At 39.5% G+C, this 22278-nt stretch overlaps 1 protein-coding gene and 1 non-coding gene across 20 annotated transcripts in view; both read right to left on the bottom strand.

Moving 5' to 3' along the window:
* GIT2 (GIT ArfGAP 2) overlaps positions 1 to 22278 on the bottom strand; it is a 53024-nt gene that overhangs the window by 22402 nt on the left and 8344 nt on the right. For 14 of the 19 annotated variants that reach the window (XR_006195502.1, XM_042911354.1, XM_042911357.1 and 11 more), the window contains exons 5-12: positions 21157 to 21243; positions 20913 to 21043; positions 18654 to 18748; positions 9987 to 10032; positions 8795 to 8846; positions 5400 to 5472; positions 5050 to 5147; positions 3925 to 4036 (exon numbers count right to left, since the gene is read on the bottom strand). Coding sequence is in view for 18 of the 19 variants with exons in the window: in XM_042911354.1 (XP_042767288.1) it covers positions 3925 to 4036; positions 5050 to 5147; positions 5400 to 5472; positions 8795 to 8846; positions 9987 to 10032; positions 18654 to 18748; positions 20913 to 21043; positions 21157 to 21243 (694 nt within the window). In the remaining variant the exon portion in view is untranslated. The remainder of the gene's footprint in view (positions 1 to 3924; positions 4037 to 5049; positions 5148 to 5399; positions 5473 to 8794; positions 8847 to 9986; positions 10033 to 18653; positions 18749 to 20912; positions 21044 to 21156; positions 21244 to 22278) is intronic. The other 5 variants (XM_042911353.1, XM_042911346.1, XM_042911342.1 and 2 more) reach the window with 3 other exon arrangements.
* On the bottom strand, positions 3641 to 3702 carry LOC122204296. The gene has a single exon (XR_006195595.1). It is a non-coding gene; the product is annotated as a U7 small nuclear RNA (small nuclear RNA).

The raw sequence follows: 22278 nt of genomic DNA on the forward strand, positions 1-22278 counted from the left end.
TTAGGAAAGTGCTGCTCAGATTGAGAAGGCAGGCTCCCAAGTTTCTCATTATTCCAGGAGACAGAGCACAGAGCTTAGTTCCAACTCATGGAAATAACACTGTAACTACTATAAGATTAACTGTGATTCTATTCTAATTGTAACTTGTTTACAAGGTAATGACATGGAAAAGAAACTGTTAAAATGGAGCCTAGTGAACTTGGTGCTCAAAGAACAGGCTCCTGGCATTTAGTCAGTTGACTGCCAGAGAGGAGAAAACAACTCAGTGGACACACATACCCATGCCAGGAAGGTATGGCCTACAGGGGAGCAGGGATGATTCCACAGGCTCTAACACGCTTTGAATAAAACATTTCACAAATTATCCAAGCCTCTCCAACTTCTCTCAGTCAACTCAAGCTGACCTCTGATTTCCAGTGTTATTTCTGGTTTGTATCTGGGTGACAAATTATGGTTACTCAAAAGGAATTTTAAGTTTTCAAATTAATATTTAAAATATATGTATCATCTGACTACAGAAATAATACTCGGTGCCTGGGTCGCTCAGTCAGTTGAGCGTCTGACTCCTAATTTCAGCTCAGGTCATGATCCCATGGTCCCGCATTGGGCTCTGTGCTGAGTGTGGAGCCTGCTTAGGATTCTCTCTGTCTCTCTCTTTCTCTCTCGCTCTCTCTCTCCCCACCCCCTTACCTCTCTACCCCACTCACTCTAGCTAAAAATACATATAATAATAATAATAATAATAATAATAATAATGGAAAAGAAGCAATACTCCATATAGAATAATGGTAATCACTCCTAGCTATTGATCTATGTTGGTCTATACCCTTCCAGAGTTTTCCCTAAACATATACATATAAAGAGCCAATTTCATCAATAGCAGTTGGTATGGTATAGAAAGTTGCTGTGAAGACTAAATTAGCAAATCCTGAACCAGTGACCATCGTTTCTGTGGAAACACAGGGTTGGGTTCCTGCCAGCCTCTGGTCACATCATTTCTGTCAACCAATCAATATAGAACCTTACTTATGTGTGTTTCTGTTTAAAGGCACCTTTAGAATATATATATATATATATATATATATATATATATATATATATATATATATATATATATATACATATTTATTTATTTATTTTATTTTATTTTTATTTTTTTTTTTATGAGCGCCTGGGTGGCTCAGTGAGTTAACCATCTGACTTTGGCTCAGGTTATGATCTCACAGTTTGTGAGTTTGAGCACCACATCGGCTCTGCGGTCAGCGTAAAGCCCGCTTCAGCTCCTCTGCCCTCGTCCCTCCCCCACCTCACTTATGCTCTTTCTCTCTCTCTCCCTAAAATAAATAAACATTGAATATATACATATGTGTTTATTTATATTTATGTTTAATATAATATATATTTATATTTAATGTTTATTTATTTATTTTGAGAGAGAGAGAGCACGCACATGCAGAGGGGCAGAGAGAGGGAGACTGAGAGAATCCCAAGCAGGCTCTGTGCTGTCAGCTTAAAGCCCAATGTGGGGCTCAAATTCATGAACCATGAGATCATGACCTGAGCCAAAATCAAGAGTCAGACACTTAAACTGAGACTGAGCTACTGAGGTGCCCCTAAAAACACCTTAAAAATTTTTTTTGTTTTTAATGTTTATTTTTGAGAGAGAGAGGGAGAGGGAGGAACAGAGAAGAGACACACAGAATCCAAAGCAGGCTCCAGGCTCTGAGCTGTCAGCACAGCCTGACGTGGGGCTTGAACTCATGAACCGTGAGATCATGACCTGCAGAGCCGAAGTCGGACACTTAACCAACTGAGCCACCCAGGCGCCCCATAAAAACACCTTTAATATACATTGTCGATTCATTAACATTGAACTGACAGCGAACAGCACTATCCAATTCATGTGTGAACGAATCTTATCTCACACAGGTATTTTCTCCATAAGGCACATCACAGCCTCCTTGTGCTTAGGAGCCCCAGAGAGCACTTGAGTACAATGCCGCGGGCCCATTTTAAGCAGCAAAATCATCAACAAAAGGCACAGAAATGTAAAAATGTGGTACTAAGTAGACCTAAAAAGGACACTTATTAACAATATGAGAATTGAGACAAAAAGGCAGAGCACGACCTAGTTCGGTTTCAGCTGGGAATGTGTGTTTTGGGTGACTCAAATATTTTGCCACTCTGCACATGTCCACGAGTTTCCATGGGGAGTACTGATGTTGAGGTTACAGATAAATTTCAGTTAACAGATGAATTTACAAATATGGGATCTGCAAATAATGACGGCTGATTATGTATTTACACAGTACTTCCATGTGATATATTCACTTGCACATATGTATGTGTATAAATGGTCTCCTTACAAAACTGCGATTACACTAAACCTTTTTTAGAAAAACTGATTTATTACTTTATATCACTCTATATTCTTTGGGGAAAAAAAAGGTTGCACTACTCAAATATATTCAAATTCTCACTGCTTACCTGTTGCAAACTATTACCTGTTTCTAATGTTTTCAGTGTTACATATATGTGTAACATCTTTCATTATTTACCCTCAAGTTAGCTAGAAATGGAACCACCAAATCAAAGAGTATGTACATTTTGACATTTCAAATTTACATAAGGACCTTTATCACTACACCTTTGCCAAAATTTAGTAAATTTCCTTAGAATCTGCTTATTCCTGTTGAACTAGTAAAATCAAAAACTGATGTCAGTTGATGATTACTGTCTTTGGGGAATACTATGCTAACTGAAAACTTAATTTTTACAGTCTGTACTTCTTCCGTTTAAATGCTTTAATAATAGGGGCACCTGGGTGGCTGAGTCAGTTAAGCATCTGACTTTGGCTCAGGTCATGATCTCCCGGTTCGTGGGCTTGAGCCCTGTGTCAGGTTCTGTGCTGACAGAGCCTAGAGCCTGCTTCGGATTCTATGTCTCCCTCTCTCTCTGCCCCTCCCCCACTCACGCTCTGTCTCTCTTTCTCTCTCTCTCTCTAAAATATAAACATTAAAAAAATTTAAATGCTTTATAATAAAAAACATATTCTACGGGCACCTTGGGGGCTCAGTCAGTTGAGTCTACTCTTGATCTCGGCTCAGGTCATGATCTCACAGTTCAGTTCGTGGGATTGAGCCCCACATCAGGCGGGCTCTGTACTGACAGCATTGAACGTGCTTGGGATTCTCTCTCCCCTTCTCTCTCTGCCCCCACCCCCCCACTTGTGTGCACACACCTTCTCTCTCTCTCAAAATAAGTAAACTTAGGAAAAAATGTACTATATATAATTAGAAAAAAACCAGTAAGTATAGAGTAACGGTAGATGGGGAAAAGTGTGTTCCTAAGCACAGACTCAGGACGCTGAGCTACTGAACTAGGTGCAACAGGGCACCTTGGAAATGGGGCTTGGTGCTCTCTACAATTTTAAACCACAACAATTCTTACTGAAGACATCTAAAGTTTATAGTAACAAGTTTTAATTATTTAGAACTCAGTTTTGTATGTAAGCAACAGCAGGTAAACTGTAATATCAATTAAGAGGGTTGATTTTCTTATGCCCTTTAATAAGATCTAAGTCAGACTTTTGGGTTAATTTCAGAACGCATTGTTTGTTTTTTTTAACTGGGAGGAGTTAGGGGGGTTTCCAGTAAGGACTGGAAAACCTGACAGACAAATTCTAAAAGAGCTGTAACACTCTGGACGCAATTCTATAGGAAGATAGGTGATCTAAGAGGAAGAAACATATAAGGTAAATTTGAATAGCAGTTAGTAACACTGAAATATTTATCATTCATCAGGGCTCAAAAAAGGTAAACTTTTCATTATGACTGCTTTAATTAGTTTGTCATTTTAAACTTAACACGTGTGTCAAGTTTAGAAGACCAAAGAAGCAAACATTTAGTGGTTTGAAACAGTTACCTTTTGAACCAGAAAGAGGACTGCCTTGCTGTCTCCTCTTGGCATCACTGAGAATGTCGATGACCAGTGTGGCAAACTCATGGGCGTTAAACCGAGCTAGTTTCTGTCTGCCCTGAGTGAGAAAATAATTGGAAATATTTCCATATGTGAAAACATATGCATCAATATTCACATAAAACCAGTTACACTATCGTCAGATTTCAGCAGACTTCCAAACATGATCAAAGTACCACCGCAGGTTAATGGAGTCACACATCAATGTTTTCCTTGCAAATAGTCTAGAACCATCTACATAAGAGAACTAGATACCATTTAAATTCTCACAGTGCACATTTCTGAAAAAAAAGTTTCTACCTGATGCTTTTTTCCATTACAATTCAATTTTAGAGTAGACCCAATAATGAAAAATTTGGAAGAAAATTGTAAAATTTCAAGATAAAGTTAAAAATGTTGGGAACTGCCATTGCCATTAATCAATAAACATTAAAAACCCTTCCCAATTTACTCAACTTTTCTCCTCATTATGGGTGCTTAGGCTGTTTTGAATGCTCTATTATTTTATACAGTGCTTTGAAGAAAATCACCGTGCATAATTCTTTGTATTTTTTACTGGCATATATTCCCAACTAAAGATTTCTGGTGTGAAAGGATGGACTTAATTTTGAGGCTTTTAAAATCAGTTAACAAACTGACTTTCTGAAGTCTACAGCAACATAAACTCTTACCTACAGCATCAGAAAGCCCATTTCACCATACCCCTACCAGCTTCAAGTATCCTTTATTACATTCTTTATTAATTGGGTTGATGAAATTTTCATTAATGCCTTTTCATTAATGCTTTCTTGGATCACTAATAAGGTTAAACATTTCTTCACATTTGTAAGCCATTTATATTTCCTCCGTGAATTGTTTCATATTCTTTGACAGGCTTCTGTTTACATGTTTTGCTTTTCTTACCAGTTTCTTGAGTTTTCTGTGTGCGCGTTTGTGTGTATATATATAAAGGACAGTTAACATTTTAATCAAACAAAAATGTAAAATACCTGTCCTGGGAAAATGAAATACCATGTTATCAGCCATTCTCCAAATAACACTACCAGTTTCTTCTCAGATTCGGCCACTTGCCTGATTCCGTGTTGAAGAGTACTCAGGATTGACCGGAAGGAAGGGGACGACAGTTGTCTCGGTTACCAGGGTGCTGTGGTTTTGCGTGGCAAGCCAGACTAGCCAGAGGAAAGAGCCAGAGATAGAATCTTATCACCATGGGTGCGCCACCGCCCCTCTGACAGCCACGGCTCCCATGTCATGAGGGAGACTCGGGGAAGCACACTCCGAAACCAACATACACAAAAGTAAATGTCGACACACGCATCATCAGGACAGGAGAAATCAGGCAAGTAAAACACTGAGGTGGGCAGCTTGTCACTGCCCACTGACAAGAGAAGCTTATTAGAAAAAGCCACGTGTTCAGTCACCTGCATCAGTCTCTCGCCTGTCAACTTCATCGTACACATCCATGGCAAGTTCTTCAAACAAATGATTACTTAGCTGCAAGTAAAAAAATATCAGGAACACAAGGCACAAGGATTAACACTAGCAGAATGAGTGGGCATTGTGACTTATTCACCCTTTGATCTCCAATGTCTTATCCAAAGCCAGTGCTTAGTAAAATACCGACTGTTAAACAGACAATAACATTTCCAGAACAGTACAGCTCCTCTAGAAATTTCTGCCTCCCACAGCAGCCTCACTCCTTTGTAATACGTAGACAGGGGTGTGCTATGAAGGAGTAAGAGGCATCTGAAGTGCACAATCTCAAAAGTAGGGTCCAGTTCTCCACTCTTCGCATGACATCACCCTTTAAAGCCCCCCTCTTCTGCTCGTGAGCAACTGCCAGTGCCTCTGAATATAAAGAATCCTAAACCCTTGATGGGATAGAGACGCCAAAACATGCCATTCTGAAAAGATAAAACATGCCACCGCACAAGCTAACACCCAGACTTCGGCAAGTCTCTGCTGTATTCTTCAGTAAGCAGGCTTCCAATCCCCCAAACCAAGTGTCCCCAGCAAAAAACACCTGTCTATACTCAGTACATTGTGCAGTGTTGGCCAACAAAACAATCTCCACACTGCCTGGAACGCCTGCCTGGCGGCCAGTGGGATAGAGAAGACACTCAGGGTCTTCCTCAAGCCACCTGAGGCTAAGCGTCCACCAGGTGGCTCTAGTTCTCTGCACTTTTCCCCTCATAAAAAACACCCAGATGTTTGGTGGCGGTCACTTTTTAGTTGACACTGAATGTCTTTTATTCCTGACCGTACTCCTTACGTCCACCCACAGTACCTGGCACAGAGATGGGGCCCAGGAAATATCCAGCACACGCTGACCAGAAGGTATTTTATGTGGCAATTTAAAATGCTGGCTACACAGACCTTGTGAGAGCTTGCTAAAATGAATACAATTGCTGGATGAAAGCAGCAGGATATAAAATCCTATAATTATGATGGAGTTTCCATTAAATAAAAAATGATAGGCATATGAAACGAGAATTAGAAGAAACATATCAAAATACTGTGCCTGAATCCGTTAAGAATACAGTGAATGAAAAGGATTCCCCTTGTCCATTTTCCAAATTTTCTCTAGTGTGGTTAACTTATATTTGTAATTGAAAATAAGCTCTGATAGCGTTTTGCTGGATAAGGTGACGAGCGACTGGAGACCTAAACTTGTATCACAAATATCGGTCTCTTTCCAATAAGGGGCTACAAGCTAAGATTATTATTACTGACAGTAACTACAACAGCAATACTGAGGGCTCACACCTCAGGTACTGTGCTACTGTCATCATATTAATACTCATGACACTTCTGTGCAGATAGGAACTATGATCATCCCACTCTACAGACAAGGAAATTGAGGCCCAGAAATTAGCAGCTTGCCTAAAGTCACAAAGCCAGCAAGTAATGGACCTGAGATCCAAGTTTAAGTCTCTCCAAATGTTAACGCTTAACTAGTTCAAGAAACACATTAGTCTAATTATATTTTTCTCAGTTTCTTATCAGGGAGGGAGATACTGTGGGACAACCACTGAAGTGGCACTGCTCAAGCTGTCCCTTGTGAGGAGACCACTGGGTGGGGTCAATAGGTATTGACAGCAGCCTGTCTCACTGAGCAGTTCAGATCTGCAGCCACTGATGGATCGTAAGTCCTCTTTCCAGGAGAGGACACCACAGCGCAGAAAGGCTAAGGAGCTTGTCAGAGATGAGCTCTCTAACTGACCAGTCTGACCACAGCCCAGGTTCTTGGGATCTGTACTCAACTTTGTTCCACATATTTGTCTAGTGCCTGCCACATGCTAGAGATATTACAGACATAACCCCACCTTTATGCGGTTTTCAGTCTAGCAAATGTAGGTTAGTTAAGGGAGCCTGAGTATTATCTATAATGTCTGAATTATTTAAAATAAAAATTGGCTTATATACTCTTAAGTAATTAAAATGAAATCACAGACTATTTGGTTCTATCTGATTCCAAAAGTTATCTTAATCATCCTACCATATGACCGCCTTAATTTAAGAAAGGTGATAAAAACACAGACACACAAAACCACAGATACAGAACACAGAGACACCAGATTGCATAAAATACATTTATTTCATATCACAAATACTAGTAACGATAGACTCACTTGTATGTCATATTCAGTACTTAGTATTATTTGGAGCGCTAGTGAAGAGGAACGAGGAGAAAGTCCTACATTAGGGGAGAGGTGCAGCTTCAGAGTCAGGCTTGGGGAAACTTCCACCTATACTGTCAAGGTGGTCAGATTTCAGTTACTTGAACGACAAAAGGGCGGGAAGCTGGGGAAGGAGAAGACTGCAGAAAGACAGGATTCCCAAGAGAGGACCTGAAGGTGGCCTTAGAGAGTGTAAACCCAAAAAGAAACAAACACCTGCGCTTGCACACATGTGTGCATGCACACACACGCACAAACACACACATGCATGTGCGCAGGCACGCAGTGGGAATCAGATGGAAAGCAGGGCAAAAACTGAATGGTGAGAACTGGATGACACTCTTTGAGGTGAAGAAAAGAAGTTAGGAATCTTGGTTCAGATCCAGAGGGCTGTGAGGACAGCCAGAGGCGGGAAATCTGGTGGTTACAGTGGTTGGGGTTACAGTGGGTTACAGTGGTTACAGTACCCTGGTGAGGCTTCAACTGGGGGGGGCCCCAACAAAGGGAAAGCGCTCCCAGAGAAGCTGGCTGGTCAGGGTCCTGACTAGGGCTGAGGTGGGCAGGCTGGAAAGAAGTATGCAGACCGAAGGGAGCTGGGTGAGCTCTGAGTGCACACCCAGGGCAGGACCACCAGCCCTCGACAGCATGCACTTACAAAGCTCTGATGAATGAAGCGGGCTAAGCAAGACCATGATACTGGCGGCTGGACCCAGATGGCAGCAGGTGGAGCTGCGGTACTCACCATTCCAGTACCAAATTGTGCCATTCCCTAGTGTGCTATAAGGCTACCGGAAGGAATCCTACGAAGTGTGTCCCACTTACTGTTTTACAGGGAGAGAAACTAAGGAACTCTTATGAAAAGAAACAGCTTCCTAATGTCAAAGGCACAGTCTTCACTTTGAAAACGACAGAGAAAAACGCCATTACTCGAAGCAGAGCCAATAAATTGGATCTACTAAACTTAATAGTACTTCCCATCTTCTTCTCTACATACTCAGTGCTCTGCTTCTGATTTAACAACATCTGAGAGTATGAAAAGTCATCTGATGTAACAGGTAACGGGCTAAGGATAGGAATTAGCAGGATGCATGAACTGAACTCCACACTGAACTTCACTAGGAAACAGAGATACTCACAGATTGAAGCTTCTTCTTAGCAGCTTTTGCCAATTCAGACAAATCCAGGCTGCTAAGAAAATGTACAAAACTAATAAGCACATAAATAAAAACCATTTTTGTGAGCTTGGCAGAAGATTAAGATAGTCAAGGCATCAAGACATTAATTACAGTTCATGGACATGGTCAGAAACAAAAATTCTACAGCCCATTAGAGTTAGTGAGAAAACTCTGAACACAAAAACTTGTAACTCCTTTTAGAAATATCATGCTCAGGTAACATAGTAAAGGGAAAAATAATCACCAGATAACTAAAAGACAAAAACTACTGCCAGGCTAGTCGCCAACCCCTTTATGTGAGAAGTCACAATTCTTAAAGTATTAAAAAAAAAAAAAAAAAAAAAAAAAGGCACGACAGAAGGAAATACGAAAAGGGCAGAATGAGAAAAACCAGAAGGGCAAGATTACATCTAGAACAGCAGCTAATCATTTCATAAACTCTTGACAGTATTTGTGCAAAGGTAATTGGTTAAATAAGAATTTCAAGTTCATTCCTGCAGCTGTGAACTCATCTAACCTCACAGACCAGGGGTAGGCAGATTATAGCCCATTTTTTTGTTTGGTTCCTGAGCTAAATGTTTTTACATTCTTACATGGTTTGGGAAAAAAAATCCCAAAACAAAAGAAAAATATTTCATAATGTGAAGAATTCTATGAAATCCACATTTCAGTGTCCAGAAATAAAATCTTCTTGCAACTGATATGCCCTTCATTTACATAACATTCACGGATGCGTGCATCTACAATTGGCAGAATAGTTGTGACAGAGGCTGTGTGGCCCACAAAGCCTAAAATATTTATTATTCAGCCCTTAAAAATTTTGTCAGTCATGGTTATAGACAAAGAATATCTTCTATTACAATACAGAAATATTCTGAGATATCACCTATAGACACAATACACTGTCCCAACTGGCTAAAATTGGGACATCCCTAACTCCAATTTTCTTACTAGTAAATTTGTTACGTGTACTCTTTCAAGCTTAAGTTTTACATGGTGGTTTACTTACAGCCGTCTTATTTCCAAATTGTATAGCCATAAAAGAGAAAAATGTATGGGCTTTGTTAAATACAAAATATAATACACTTAAACACTATACAACCAAGGAAATAACAGTGACAGATAAAATTGATTGGTATTTCAACAGCCTTACCTGTCTGCCATTTGAGGTATTATAAAGTGCTGTCCATTTTTGTGATCTGAAAGAGAAATCAAGCCAAAGTTTTGGTCATACAAACACTGATAGGATCTATAAAGGAACACCATAATTATTTTTTCAATTTACATTTTGCAATTAGCATTTTCTCATAATTAGGAATTATGTGGGAGGGGCAGAGGTTGCCAGTTTGGCTACAAACTCCCTAAGGCCTGGCCAGTAGCAAGAATCATAGTCCCATTTTCAACCGATACAAAGGTCCAGACACCATTAGGCAGAAAGGTTATGTTCACGTTAATCCTACACTTCATCCATCCCCAGTATAACTGATGACCTTTAGTTATGGACAGAACTTGTGGGGAGCTGAATTAGCTCAGAGCAAGCTTCCATCAGCTCTCCATGTGGGATGGGGGAGCACCCTTGGGGTCTTGTGGCTCACCTTCAAATTAATCAACTAGCATAAAACCATCAGGGCTGAGGCTGGCGGTCTTGGCAGATCCAGGCAGGGCTTAATGACCTAGTCCTCACCTAGCTTTTGGAGGGCACTGATCACATGCCAATGAATAAAAAGCCATTCTATGCATTCACATATAGGTTTTTGTGTAACTATCAGTCTTTATTTCTCTTGGATAAATAGCTAGCAGTGGGACTGCTAGGTTGTGGAGGTATTAGGTCAATGTGTGCACAACTTGGTAAGAAACTGCTAGACTTTTTGACAGAGTAGCTCTATCATTTTGTTTTCCAACCAGCAGTGTATGAGAGTTACAGTTGCTTCACATCTTCCCATTCAGATTGCCAGTTTCTTAGGGGTTTTTAAATTTCAGTCATTCCAAAAGGCGTGTAGCGGTACCTCACTGTGCTTTTAATTTGCATTTCCCTAATGGCTGATGATGCCGAGCGCCTCACTTCATGTGCTCATTTGTCATCTGGATATGGTCTTTGCCCGGTTTTTATCGGGCTGTTTGTTTTCTTATATTTGAATTTTATATATTTAGGTATAAATATTCTGGATCCAAGTTCTTTGTTGGACATGTGATTTCCTAGTATTTTCTCCCAGGCTGTGGCTTGTTTTTCACTCTCTTAATTACAGTTTTTGCAGAGCAAAAGCTTTCAATTTTGACAAAGTCCAATTCATCAGTATTTTCTTTTATGGATTGTGCTTTTATGTTACATCTAAACACTTCACCTAATCCAAGATCACAGATTTTCTTCTAGACATTTTATAGTTTTACATTTAGATCTATGATCTATTTTTAGTTTTTATGCCAGTGTGGGAGGTACTGAAGTTTCTACTTCTGCACATGGATGTCCAGTTGCTCCAACACTGAAAAGACTATCTTCCTCCACTGACTTGCCTTTGCAACTATCCAAAATCAACTGAACATATTTGTGTGTCTACTCCTGGATGCTGTCTACTGTTTCAAAGACTTGTATGTCTGTCTCTTCACCGTCTGAGTACAGCAAAATTTGACGGCAAGAGTTAAAATTGGATGGTGTGATTCTGCCCACATTCTCCTTCTTTTGCAAAATGGTCTCTTGGCTATTCTAGTTCCTCTGCCTTTCCATGTAAATTTTAGAATCAGCACATCCAAGTATGCAAGAAAATCCTTGAATTACACTAACTTTACAAACTAATTTGCAGAGAAACGACGTTAACTCTATTGAGTGTTCCAACCCATGAACAGTTCTCTTTCCACTTATTCAGGTCTTCCTGGATTGCTTTCAGCATTTGGTAGTTTTCAGCATGCAGATCCCACAAATATTTTGCCAGATTTCTACCTAAGCTTCCAATGTGGAGCTATTATAAATGTTACTGTTTTTCTAGGTTCAGTCTCCAATTACCCAATGCTAATCTACAGAAGTATGATTGATTTTTGATTGCTTCCCTTGTATTCATTCTGCAACCTTGCTAAACTCACTTATTTGTTCTAAGAACTGTAGATTCCTTGGGATTTTCAACATAGAAACCATCTCATTTATGATGAATTGTATCTGTTTCATTCCAATCTATATGCCTTTTGTTTTTCTTGTCTTATGGCACTGGTTAGGACTTCCAGAGCAATGTTGAATAAGAGTGGTAAGAGTAGACATCTTGGCCTTGTTTCTGATAGTCAAGCAAAAACATTCAATCTTTCATCATTAAGGAAGATGTTAGCTGTGGGTCTCTACTGATACTCTTTATCAGGTTAAGGAAGTCCTTTCTATTCTAAGTTTGCTCTTTTCTTATCATGAAAGAATGTTGAATTCTGTTACATATTTTTCTGCATCAACTGATAAGATTGATGACTTTTTTTCAGCCTGTTAATGTGATAAATCACATTAAATGATTTTCAAATATTTAATCAGTTTTGGCATTTAGAAACCTTACTTGGTTATGATATATATATATCTATATATATATATCTATAGATACATATATATAGATATATATATATATAGTCGGATTTGATCTGCTAACACTTTGTTGAGGATTTTGGTGTCCATGTTCATGAGGGCTATTTTTTTGTGCTGTTTTTGCTGGGTTTGGTACCAGGGTAACGGTGGCTTCACAAAATGACTTCAGAGGTGTTTCCTACCTTTTATTTTCTAAACATCATGCAGAATTAATGTTATTTCTTCTTCAAATACTTGGTAGAATAGTTTCATTTAATGTGCAAAACCTGAAAAGTGAATTCCTAACACTTAAAAATATCTATTAAGTATCATAATTGCAAAGCTAGCAAATCACATGAGTCATCAAGCATATCTGTTGTATAGTTATATGGCAACACCACTTCAGCTAGTTCACAGTACTTAACAGTGAAATCATCTGGGTTGGGGTTTTCTTAAATGGAAGATTTTAAAGTACATATTCAAATTCTTTAAAATGTAAGATTATGGATTTACATGATCTCTTTCTTATTGGGTGGTGGTTAGTAGTTTGTGGTTTTCAAGGAATGGTTACTTTTTTTTAAGTTTCTTTATTTTGAGAGTGGGAGGAAGGGAGAGAGAGAGACAGTGAGTTCACATGCATGTGTGAGCAGGGAAGGGGCAGAGAAAGACACCACATTGTCAGTGCAGAGCCTGACACAGGGCTTGAGCTCACGAACTGTGAGATCATGACTTAGGCCAAAATCAAGAGTCTGACACTTAATCGACCGAGCCACCCAGGTGCCCCAGGAATTGGTTAATTTTATCTAAGTTGTCCAATTTGTGTGCATAGAGTTATTTATAATATGGGTAGACCTTTATCAATTTCATTGAAATTTTCAAAGAATCAGCTTCTGGTTTCATTAATTTCTCTCTACTGCTTTCCTTTTTCAATTTCATTGATTTCCACTCTTATCTTTATTATTTCCCACCTCCTACTTGCTTGGAGTTTATTTTACTCATCTTTTCAGATGAGTAAGCAGTAAGAAACTCATAGTTTCTTAAGGGGAAAGCTTAGGTTGAGGACCTTTCTTGTGTTCTAAAATTTTTTTTTTTTTTTTTTTAACGTTTATTTATTTTTGAGACAGAGAGAGACAGAGCATGAATGGGGGAGGGTCAGAGAGAGGGAGACACAGAATCTGAAACAGGCTCCAGGCTCTGAGCTGTCAGCACAGAGCCCGACGCGGGGCTCGAACCCACGGACCGCGAAACCATGACCCGAGCTGAAGTCGGCTGCTCAACCCACTGAGCCACCCAGGCGCCCCATCTTGTGTTCTAATGTAAGAATTTAATACTATAAAATTTCCTCTAAGCATTGCGTTAGCAGCATCCCTTAAATTTCGGCATGTTGTACTTTCATTCATCTGAAAGTATTTTCTAATTTCCCTTAAGAGTTCCTCTTAGAAGCCTAAATGTCCATCAACTGATGAATGGATAAAGAAATTGTGGTTTATATACACAATGGAATACTACGTGGCAATGAGAAAAAATGAAATATGGCCTTTTGTAGCAACATGGATGGAACTGGAGAGTGTGATGCTAAGTGAAATAAGCCATACAGAGAAAGACAGATACCATATGGTTTCACTCTTATGTGGATCCTGAGAAACATAACAGAAACCCATGGGGGAGGGGAAGGAAAAAAAAAAAAAAAAAAAAGAGGGTAGAGTGGGAGAGAGCCAAAGCATAAGAGACTGTTAAAAACTGAGAACAAACTGAGGGTTGATGGGGGGTGGGAGGGAGGGCAGGGTGGGTGATGGGTATTGAGGAGGGCACCTTTTGGGATGAGCACTGGGTGTTGTATGGAAACCAATTTGACAGTAAATTTCATATATTAAAAAATTAAAAAAAAAAATAAATAAAAAAAAAAAAAAAAAAAAAAGAGTTCCTCTTAGACTTATATTTAGAACTGTGTTGTTGGGCACCTGGATCGCTCAGTTGGTTGAGCATCTCACTCTTGATTTTGGCTCAGGTCATGATCCAAGGTGGTGGAATCGAGCCCAGCATTGGGCTCTGCACTCTGTGTGGAGGCTGCTTGGGAATTCTCTCTCCCCCTGCCCTTCTCTAACTTGTGCTTTCCCTCTCTCTAAAAATAAAAAATAATAATAATAATAATAATAAAGAACTGTGTTGTTCATTTCTAAGCATCTGGTTATTTCCAAGTTATATTTTTATTATTTATTACTAGCTTAATTCCATTATGGTCAGAGAATATACTCTGTAGAATTTTAATTCTTTTATTTATTTTTAAGTTTATTTATTTTGAGAGTGAGTACTCACGTGAGCACGAGAATTCATTTTATTCTGAAAATGTTAGGCAGAGCATGCTATAAATGTCAACTAGATGCAGTTGGTTGACGGGTTTCAGCTTGCTATCTTTGCTGATTTTAATTAAATTAATTTATTTATTTTAAATAGGCTCCATGCCCAACATGGGACTTGAACTCATGATCCCAAGTTTAAAAGTTGCATGCTCTACCGAATGAGCCTACCAGGTGCCCCGTATCTTTGCTGATTTTCTATCCACCAGTTCTGTTACTAAATGAAGACTGCTGAATGAATATCCAAGAATTGTGGATTTCTCCTTTCAGTTCTATCAAAATTTGCTTCATGGATTTTGAAACTCTGTTGCTGGGTGTATACACATTCAGAATTGTTACATCTTCTTGGTGAATTGACTGCATCATCAAGTTATGTCCCTCTCTATCCCTGCTAATTTTCCTTGCTCTCAAAGTCTACTTTGATGTTAACACAACCCCTCTAGATTTCTTTCACTTAGTGTTTGCATGGTGTATCTTTTTATACCTTTCTGCTTTTAAATTACCTCTATCATTATATTTAAAGTGGGTTTCTTGTAGATAGCATATAGTTAGAGCTTACTGTCTTAAATCCATTCTGACAATCTTATTAGCTTTTTAGTTGGTACATTTAGATCATTAACATTTAATGTAATTATTCATATGTTTGGATTTAAGTCTATGATTTTATTATTTAGTTTCTGTTTGGGCCTCAGTTTTTTGTGCCTATTTCTCCCCTTTTCTCTCTTTTCTGGATTGTTTTGAATTAAAGTATCTTTTGATAATATTTGAGTAATTTTTAACATTCAATTTTATCTCTAGATGTTTTGACTACATATCACTGTATAGTCCATTTTTAGTGACTGTGCTAGGCATTACAGTACACATAACCTTTTAGTCTACTTAGAAATAATATTTTGCCATTTTAAGATGAATGCAGAAACCTTATCTCTGTATTTATTTTACCTGCTCCCTTTTTATGTCATAGCTATCAAATGTATCCCAGTGACATAGGCTGAAAATCCCACTAGACAATACTGTAACTTCTGCATTAAACTCACTCATATCTCAAAGAACTTAAGAGGAAAATATAATCTCTTATATTTATCCAGATATTTATCACTTCAGTTGTTCTTGTTTACTCCTGCTGAAGTTCCAGATTCCCTCTGGTATCATTTCCCTTCTACCGAAAAAACTTTCTTTAGCATTTCTGTTAGAGCAACTAGTTCTCTTACCTTCATCTTAAAATATATTTTGCCTTCACTCTTGAAGGTTCTTTTCACTGGAAATGGAATTCTGAGCTGACAGTTCTTTTCTTTTTTTCAGTACTTGTCTCCATGGTTTCCAATTAAAATCCATAGTTATTCAAATAACTGTCCTTTTATATGTTATATGTCAGTTTTTTTCCTTGGCTGCTTTCAAATGTTTTGTCTTTAGTTTTCAGCAGTTTGATTTTGATGTGTCGGAATGAGGATTTCATTGAGTTTATCCTGTTTGGGATTCTCTGAGCTTTCTTGAATCTGCAAGTCTGTCTTTTGCCAAATTTAGAGTTGTTGTGAACCCACGTTTCTTCAATATTTTTTCTGCACCATGCTTTCTGATCTCTTTCTGGGAGTCTGAAGATAAAAACATAACTTTCTGATATTGTCCCCTACATCCCTGGGGCTCTGTGTTCAGTTTCTTTTTCCTCCCACTTTTTTATTCTCTCTGTTGCTCAAACTGGGTAATTTCTAGTGATGTATTTCAATTCATTGCGTTTTTTCTTTGCCATCTCCAATCTATTAAGCCCATCCATGAGTTTTAAAATTTTAGTTACTGTATTTTTCAGTTCAACATTTTTTTTTTTAATGTTTATTTATTTTTTAGAGAGAGAGAGATTGAGAGATGGTGTGGGCAGGGGTAGGGATTGGGGCGGAGACAGGAGAATCCCAAACAGGCTCTCCACCGCCAGAGCAGAGCCCAATGTGCGGCTCAATCTCACGACAGCAAAATCATGCTGAGCCGAACTCCAGGGGGGGATACTCAACTGACTGAGCCACCCAGGTGTCCCACAGTTCAACGTTTCTATCTGGTTCATTTTTATATCTTCTGTTTTTCTACTAAGACCTTCTATATTTCTATGTGATTCAAGAACATTCACACTTACTTCTTTAACCATGATGTTCCTATTGCTTTAGACTGTTAATTCCAACATCTGTGTCATCTGGGGATGGCCTTTGTTGACTACATTTTCCCCTGCAAGTCTTTTGGGATTTTCCTGGTTCTTTGTATGTCAAGTAATTACGGTTGATATCCTGAACGTTTTGAATATTATATTGTGAGACTCTGAGTCTTCTTTAAATTCTATGGAGAATGTTAACATTTTTGTTTTAGCAGACAACAGACCAGGTTAGGCTCTGCCTCCTGGGCCAAGTGGCAAGAGAACAGAGAGAAAAATAAAAGCAATCAGAATTCCTCTCACGCTCTTGGTCAGAGACTCAGGCAGCTGTGCTGCCATTGCTGCCATTGCTGCAGCCACAGGAGTGCTTAGGGTCTAGGGTGGGAGGAAAAGGAGGAGGAGAAAAAAAAACCCAGGGGAATCCCCCACCTCTCTGTCCTGTAGGAATCTCATTTACTGCTCCTTAGACCAGAGAGAGAAGGCTTCTTGCACCTGCTCCGCACTTCCAGGTTTCAGGCCATCTCCAAGGCCATCTCAGAAGTAAAATAGACAGGACACTCACCACTAGCTCCGTGGTACTTTGAGTTCCTAAACCACCAGCCAGAGTCCTCAGATAGCTAGTCCACGCATTTGGTCCAGGGTTTTTGATCGTATTAGCAGGAAAGAAACGGTGGGGTATGCTCACCCCATCTCACTGGGAAGTAGAACACACCAGGGGCTCTTAACTCTGTAATACAGCCAGGTTAGGGAACTGCTGTATATGTGCACGAGGATATCCTAATCAGGAACTGGCGAACTTTCTGTAAGGGACCAGACAGTAATATTTTTGGCTTTGCAGCCATATGATCTCTCTTGCAAATACTCAACCTACTCCTTTCTTTCCTTCTTTAATTACGTAATCTCTGCACTCAATGGGGAGCTGAAATTCATGACCCCAAGATCAAGAGTCACATGCTGTGCCAACTGAGCCAGCCAGGCTCCCCTCAACCTACTCAGTTCTGCTGCAGTAGTGTGAAAGCAGCTGCAGACAATATGTAAATGAATAGGCAGGGCTATCTTACAACAAAACTTTATTCAAACAAACAGGTGACAGGCTAGATTTGGCCCATAGACCATGGTTTGCTGACCCTAGTTCTACTTCATAAATAAAGTTGGCTAATGGCAAAGTTTACTTTTGACCTCTTTTCCATTCCTTTTTTTTTTTTTTTTAAGTTTATTCATTTTTGACAGAGAGAGAGAGAGAGAGAGACAGACAGAAAGTGAGTTAGCGGGGGAGGGGCAGAGAGAGAGGGAGGCACAGAATCTGAAGCAGGCTCCAGGCTCTGAGCTGTCAGCACAGAGCCTGACACGGGGCTCAAACTCATGAACCGTGAGATCACGACCTGAGTCATAGTCAGACACCCAACCGAGCCATCCAGGTACCCATTTTCCATTCCTTTTATAGCAGAATTCTTCAAATAACTACACAAGTTACTGCTCTGCTCTTCCGATCCCAGTTCCATTGTGTGCAAGAACTATGGCGTACATTCAATTTTGGTTCAATTGTGCTGATTCTTGAAACAGTCACTCCTCTGGAGCTAAAATAAAGTCTTAAAGACTAAAATTCAAGGAGATTTGACTACCCTTATATCCTTTGCATGGAACTGAAAATGCTATAGTTATTTCAAGTAAAAATCCTTATTTATTTGTACTTTTCTTGAGGATATGTTAAAGCAGCGGTCTTGGGTAACAGCGTCCCAACTTGTTTTTCCAGAGGCTGACTGACTGAAGGTGTGGAGAGGCCACTAGCCTTTCACTCACCTGGTTTCCTGCCGCAGAGATAGAAGGCTAGTCTGTCAGTCAGCTCATACTGTATTTCTACAAGACGCTCTGCCAGCTCATGGTGCCCTCCTTGCCTGTCAAGAGAAAACAAAGTACCAGTTATATTCCTCACCAGCCACTGGCTCTAGAATAAAAAAGGACAGAGATGTCTTCCAAGACACCTGAGCAATTTACCAAATGCAACTTCTCAGAATAATCAACCTTTTGTGTGAGGTAAACTTCCAAGGTCTACTCTTATTCCCACCTCTATAAACTTTTTGTAATCTGAACTACTCCCTTTCCTTTAATTTACAAAACAGAATACTTAATAAGGAAATCATGGACTTCTGGGAGGGATGAAGAATAACTTCATCTAAGGAGGTACAACATAAAACTAATAAATGGTCTAGAGTACAGGTTCTCAAAATTGAATTAGAATGCTTTAGAAAACATACAGATATCCAGGCCCCAACCTCGGAAATTCTGAATCAGTCAGGATGGGATGAGTGTGAACATCAGTATTATGAAGAAGGTCCTTCCCCTAGAGGCTCTTGCAGCCAGTCTGACTCTGGATGAGTTCAGTAACCACTTCAAGGTCTTTAATTCAGGGAGAGACCAAAAAGAACACACAGCTCACACCTGTAACTATTTTACATCCTTAACTTCAATTTCCATAACAGAAAACATTAGGTTTGCCTTTCGTCACTTATGAAATAAGTATTTAAACTGTTTGAAATCCTTCTGGTAACACGGCACATAAATAGGTTATTACATTGAGAGACTATTATATATGCAAGGTACACATGAGGAAATTCCAACGTAAGTGATAGTACCATGTACCTAGGGCTCACTTCCTCTTAAAAGATAAAGCCTAGTTTCTGTCAGTTTCTCTTCCCACCATTCAAGACACTACAGAATATTCCTCCAACATACTACACGTTTGATTTCTGAGATACGCATCTTTTTTTTCTCATTTTTTTAAACAGCTGTGAAATCAGGAAGTATGTGACAATTGATGGTACATCCATCATTATTTTTTTTAAGTTTATTTATTTATTTTAAGAGAAAGAGCAGGGGAGGAGCAGAGAGAGAATCCCAAGCAGGCTCCACGCTATCAGCACAGAGCCCAATGCAGGACTCTAACCCACAAACTGCAAGACTGTGACCTGAGCCAAACCCAAGAGTCAGATGTTTACCAACTGAGCGACTCAGGTGCCCCCATCCATCATTAAATTGTCCGAGTTTTTTCTCATTTTTTAGTGGTATATGAGATAATTATGACCCGTACAATCGGCGGAGTCTCAGATCTGATGAAATACTATATTCCTCAGTACCTCAGCTCACCCTGCTCTATCCAGTGAAGCACTTTGCTGTGCTGAACATGCCCTATCCATCCCTCCCTCCTGAACTTGACTCAGGCCTTTCTTTTTCACCTGGAATGTCTTACTTAGCTTCTCTTTCACACCCCCAAATCCAACCCATTTTTCAAAGTCCAACTAAAGAAATTTCTTAATGATTTAGGCCACAATGAAAAAACCCTATATATGCCTTTTAAGAGGAATTGTCCATTCTGGCAATGAATTCCATGTTATCTTGCTTCATTTAACTCTTTCATGCATTTCTGAATCATCTCCTCTATGAGATAATAAATTCTGGGAAGGCACAGTTTTGTCATCTCACCCATTTTATCCTCTGCAGAAAAGAGTACAGTGCTTTGCAGTTAATAAAGTTAATTTGCAAGAAGAAGAAAGATAAGCCACCTTCTATCATTTAAAGGATATTCAAGACTAACTTATGGATTTGTTTATTCTTCCAGCATTTCACAGTCAAAGTTTTTAAACCAAGAAGAATTTTATAGCAAGCACTCATATGTCGGCTACCTAAAACCTACAATTAACATTTTACCCTGTACTTGTTTAATCATAGATCTATCCATACAGATCTGTTCTTAAGTTCAAGCAATGACTAAACATGTTAAAAAACTGAGGGGTGGGGTCTGCAATTCTTGATACTTGATTTGGCTCAAATACCATTGCATTTTAAGTCACGTGAAAGACTGAAAGCTAACTGGTTAATGGCTCTACCCTCTGTGACTTTGCGAGCCTCTGCGCTCGTTTGTATCTGCAAAATAATAGGACGCAAATCCTTAACTTCAAGGGGTTAAATGTTAACCATATGCAATTTAGCCACCTAACAATGAATCATACCCAATATAAATAATCCCTAACCAAGGGAGCGACCAGAATCTAGGTCTCTTACCTTGCATAATCAACAGGAGTTTTTCCACTAGAATCCTGTGTGCCCGGGTCTGCTCCATATACTGCCAATAATTCCGCCTGTAAAATCTGCCCTGCTTTGGAGGCAACATGGAGTGGGGTGTTTCCTTTTTCCTGAGTATTAATAAAAAGTAGGCAAACAAGCAAATTAAATAAAACTAAAGGCTACACAAACACAACCCACTTAGTTTCAATTTAATATCTGAATCAATTCATGCTTTTCTCACAGGGTGAAAGAAGTTGGCTTGTGCTCCTAAAGATAACAGCCTCAAACAGGTTTCGAGATTCCCTGTTCTCACGCTTGAATGGAGTTGCTGAAAAACACAAACCAAAAAAATGTTTATTAAAAGCGTAAAGAACGGTGTACTAGAGCAACTGGCAGATCATTTTACCATAAATTACGTGAGTAACAATCTTCATTTAGCTCAGTAAGATGGATGAAACAGTCTCTCCCTTGCTGGTCACAACCACCTCTGGGCTCTCAGGTGGGGCCAGGTGCACTTTACTGAGAAGGAAACAAGGGCTGGGAAAGCCAACAGGCCCAGATACATGATCTGTCTAGGGGGCACAGCCAGACCTGGAGTGACAGGCAGTATAAGAAGGGGGTTGAACATGGTTCTGAAGTCTCAAAGACCTCAATTTCAAACCATACACCCTTCAAGTTGTGTGACCTTGTGGAAGTTAAGCAATCTGAGCCTTCGTTTTCTCATCTCTAAAATGGTGATAACGATGCCACCTATTATTCACAGGGTTACTGTAAGGAGTCAATGATATAACGAAGTGCTTTGCATGGAGCCTGGTACACAGGAAATGCTCAAAGAATACAGCTGCTGTTGTTTTTATTTTTTATTTATTTTTTTTTTAATTTTTTTTTCTTTTTGATGTTTATTTATTTTTGAGACAGAGAGAGAGCATGCACAGGGGAGGAGCAGAGAGAGAGGGAGACACAGAATTTGAAACAGGCTCCAGGCTCTGAGCTGTCAGCACAGAGCCCGACGCGGGGCTTGAACTCACGGACCGTGAGATCATGACCTGAGCCGAAGTCGGACGCTTAACCGACCAAGCCACCCAGGCGCCCCTGCTGTTGTTTTTATAACCATTGTTATCATCTGCTGTTGTTATTGGCCCACTCCATATACTGCATATCCCACACCACATAAACTACAGGATTCTGCCTTAGAGCACACCCTCTCCACAACACCACTCTTGGCGCTGTACACAATACTTTAACCAAGTCTTTCAGGGTCTACTGAAATAGGCCTGTGTATACCAAATTCTGTACCACTGCAGAAAAGCTTTTACACATGCAGAAGATGAGCTGCTTTCCTTCAAGTCCAACCTAGAATTGT

This window comes from Panthera leo, chromosome D3, assembly GCF_018350215.1.
Source record: "Panthera leo isolate Ple1 chromosome D3, P.leo_Ple1_pat1.1, whole genome shotgun sequence".
Taxonomy (NCBI): Eukaryota; Metazoa; Chordata; class Mammalia; order Carnivora; family Felidae; genus Panthera; species Panthera leo.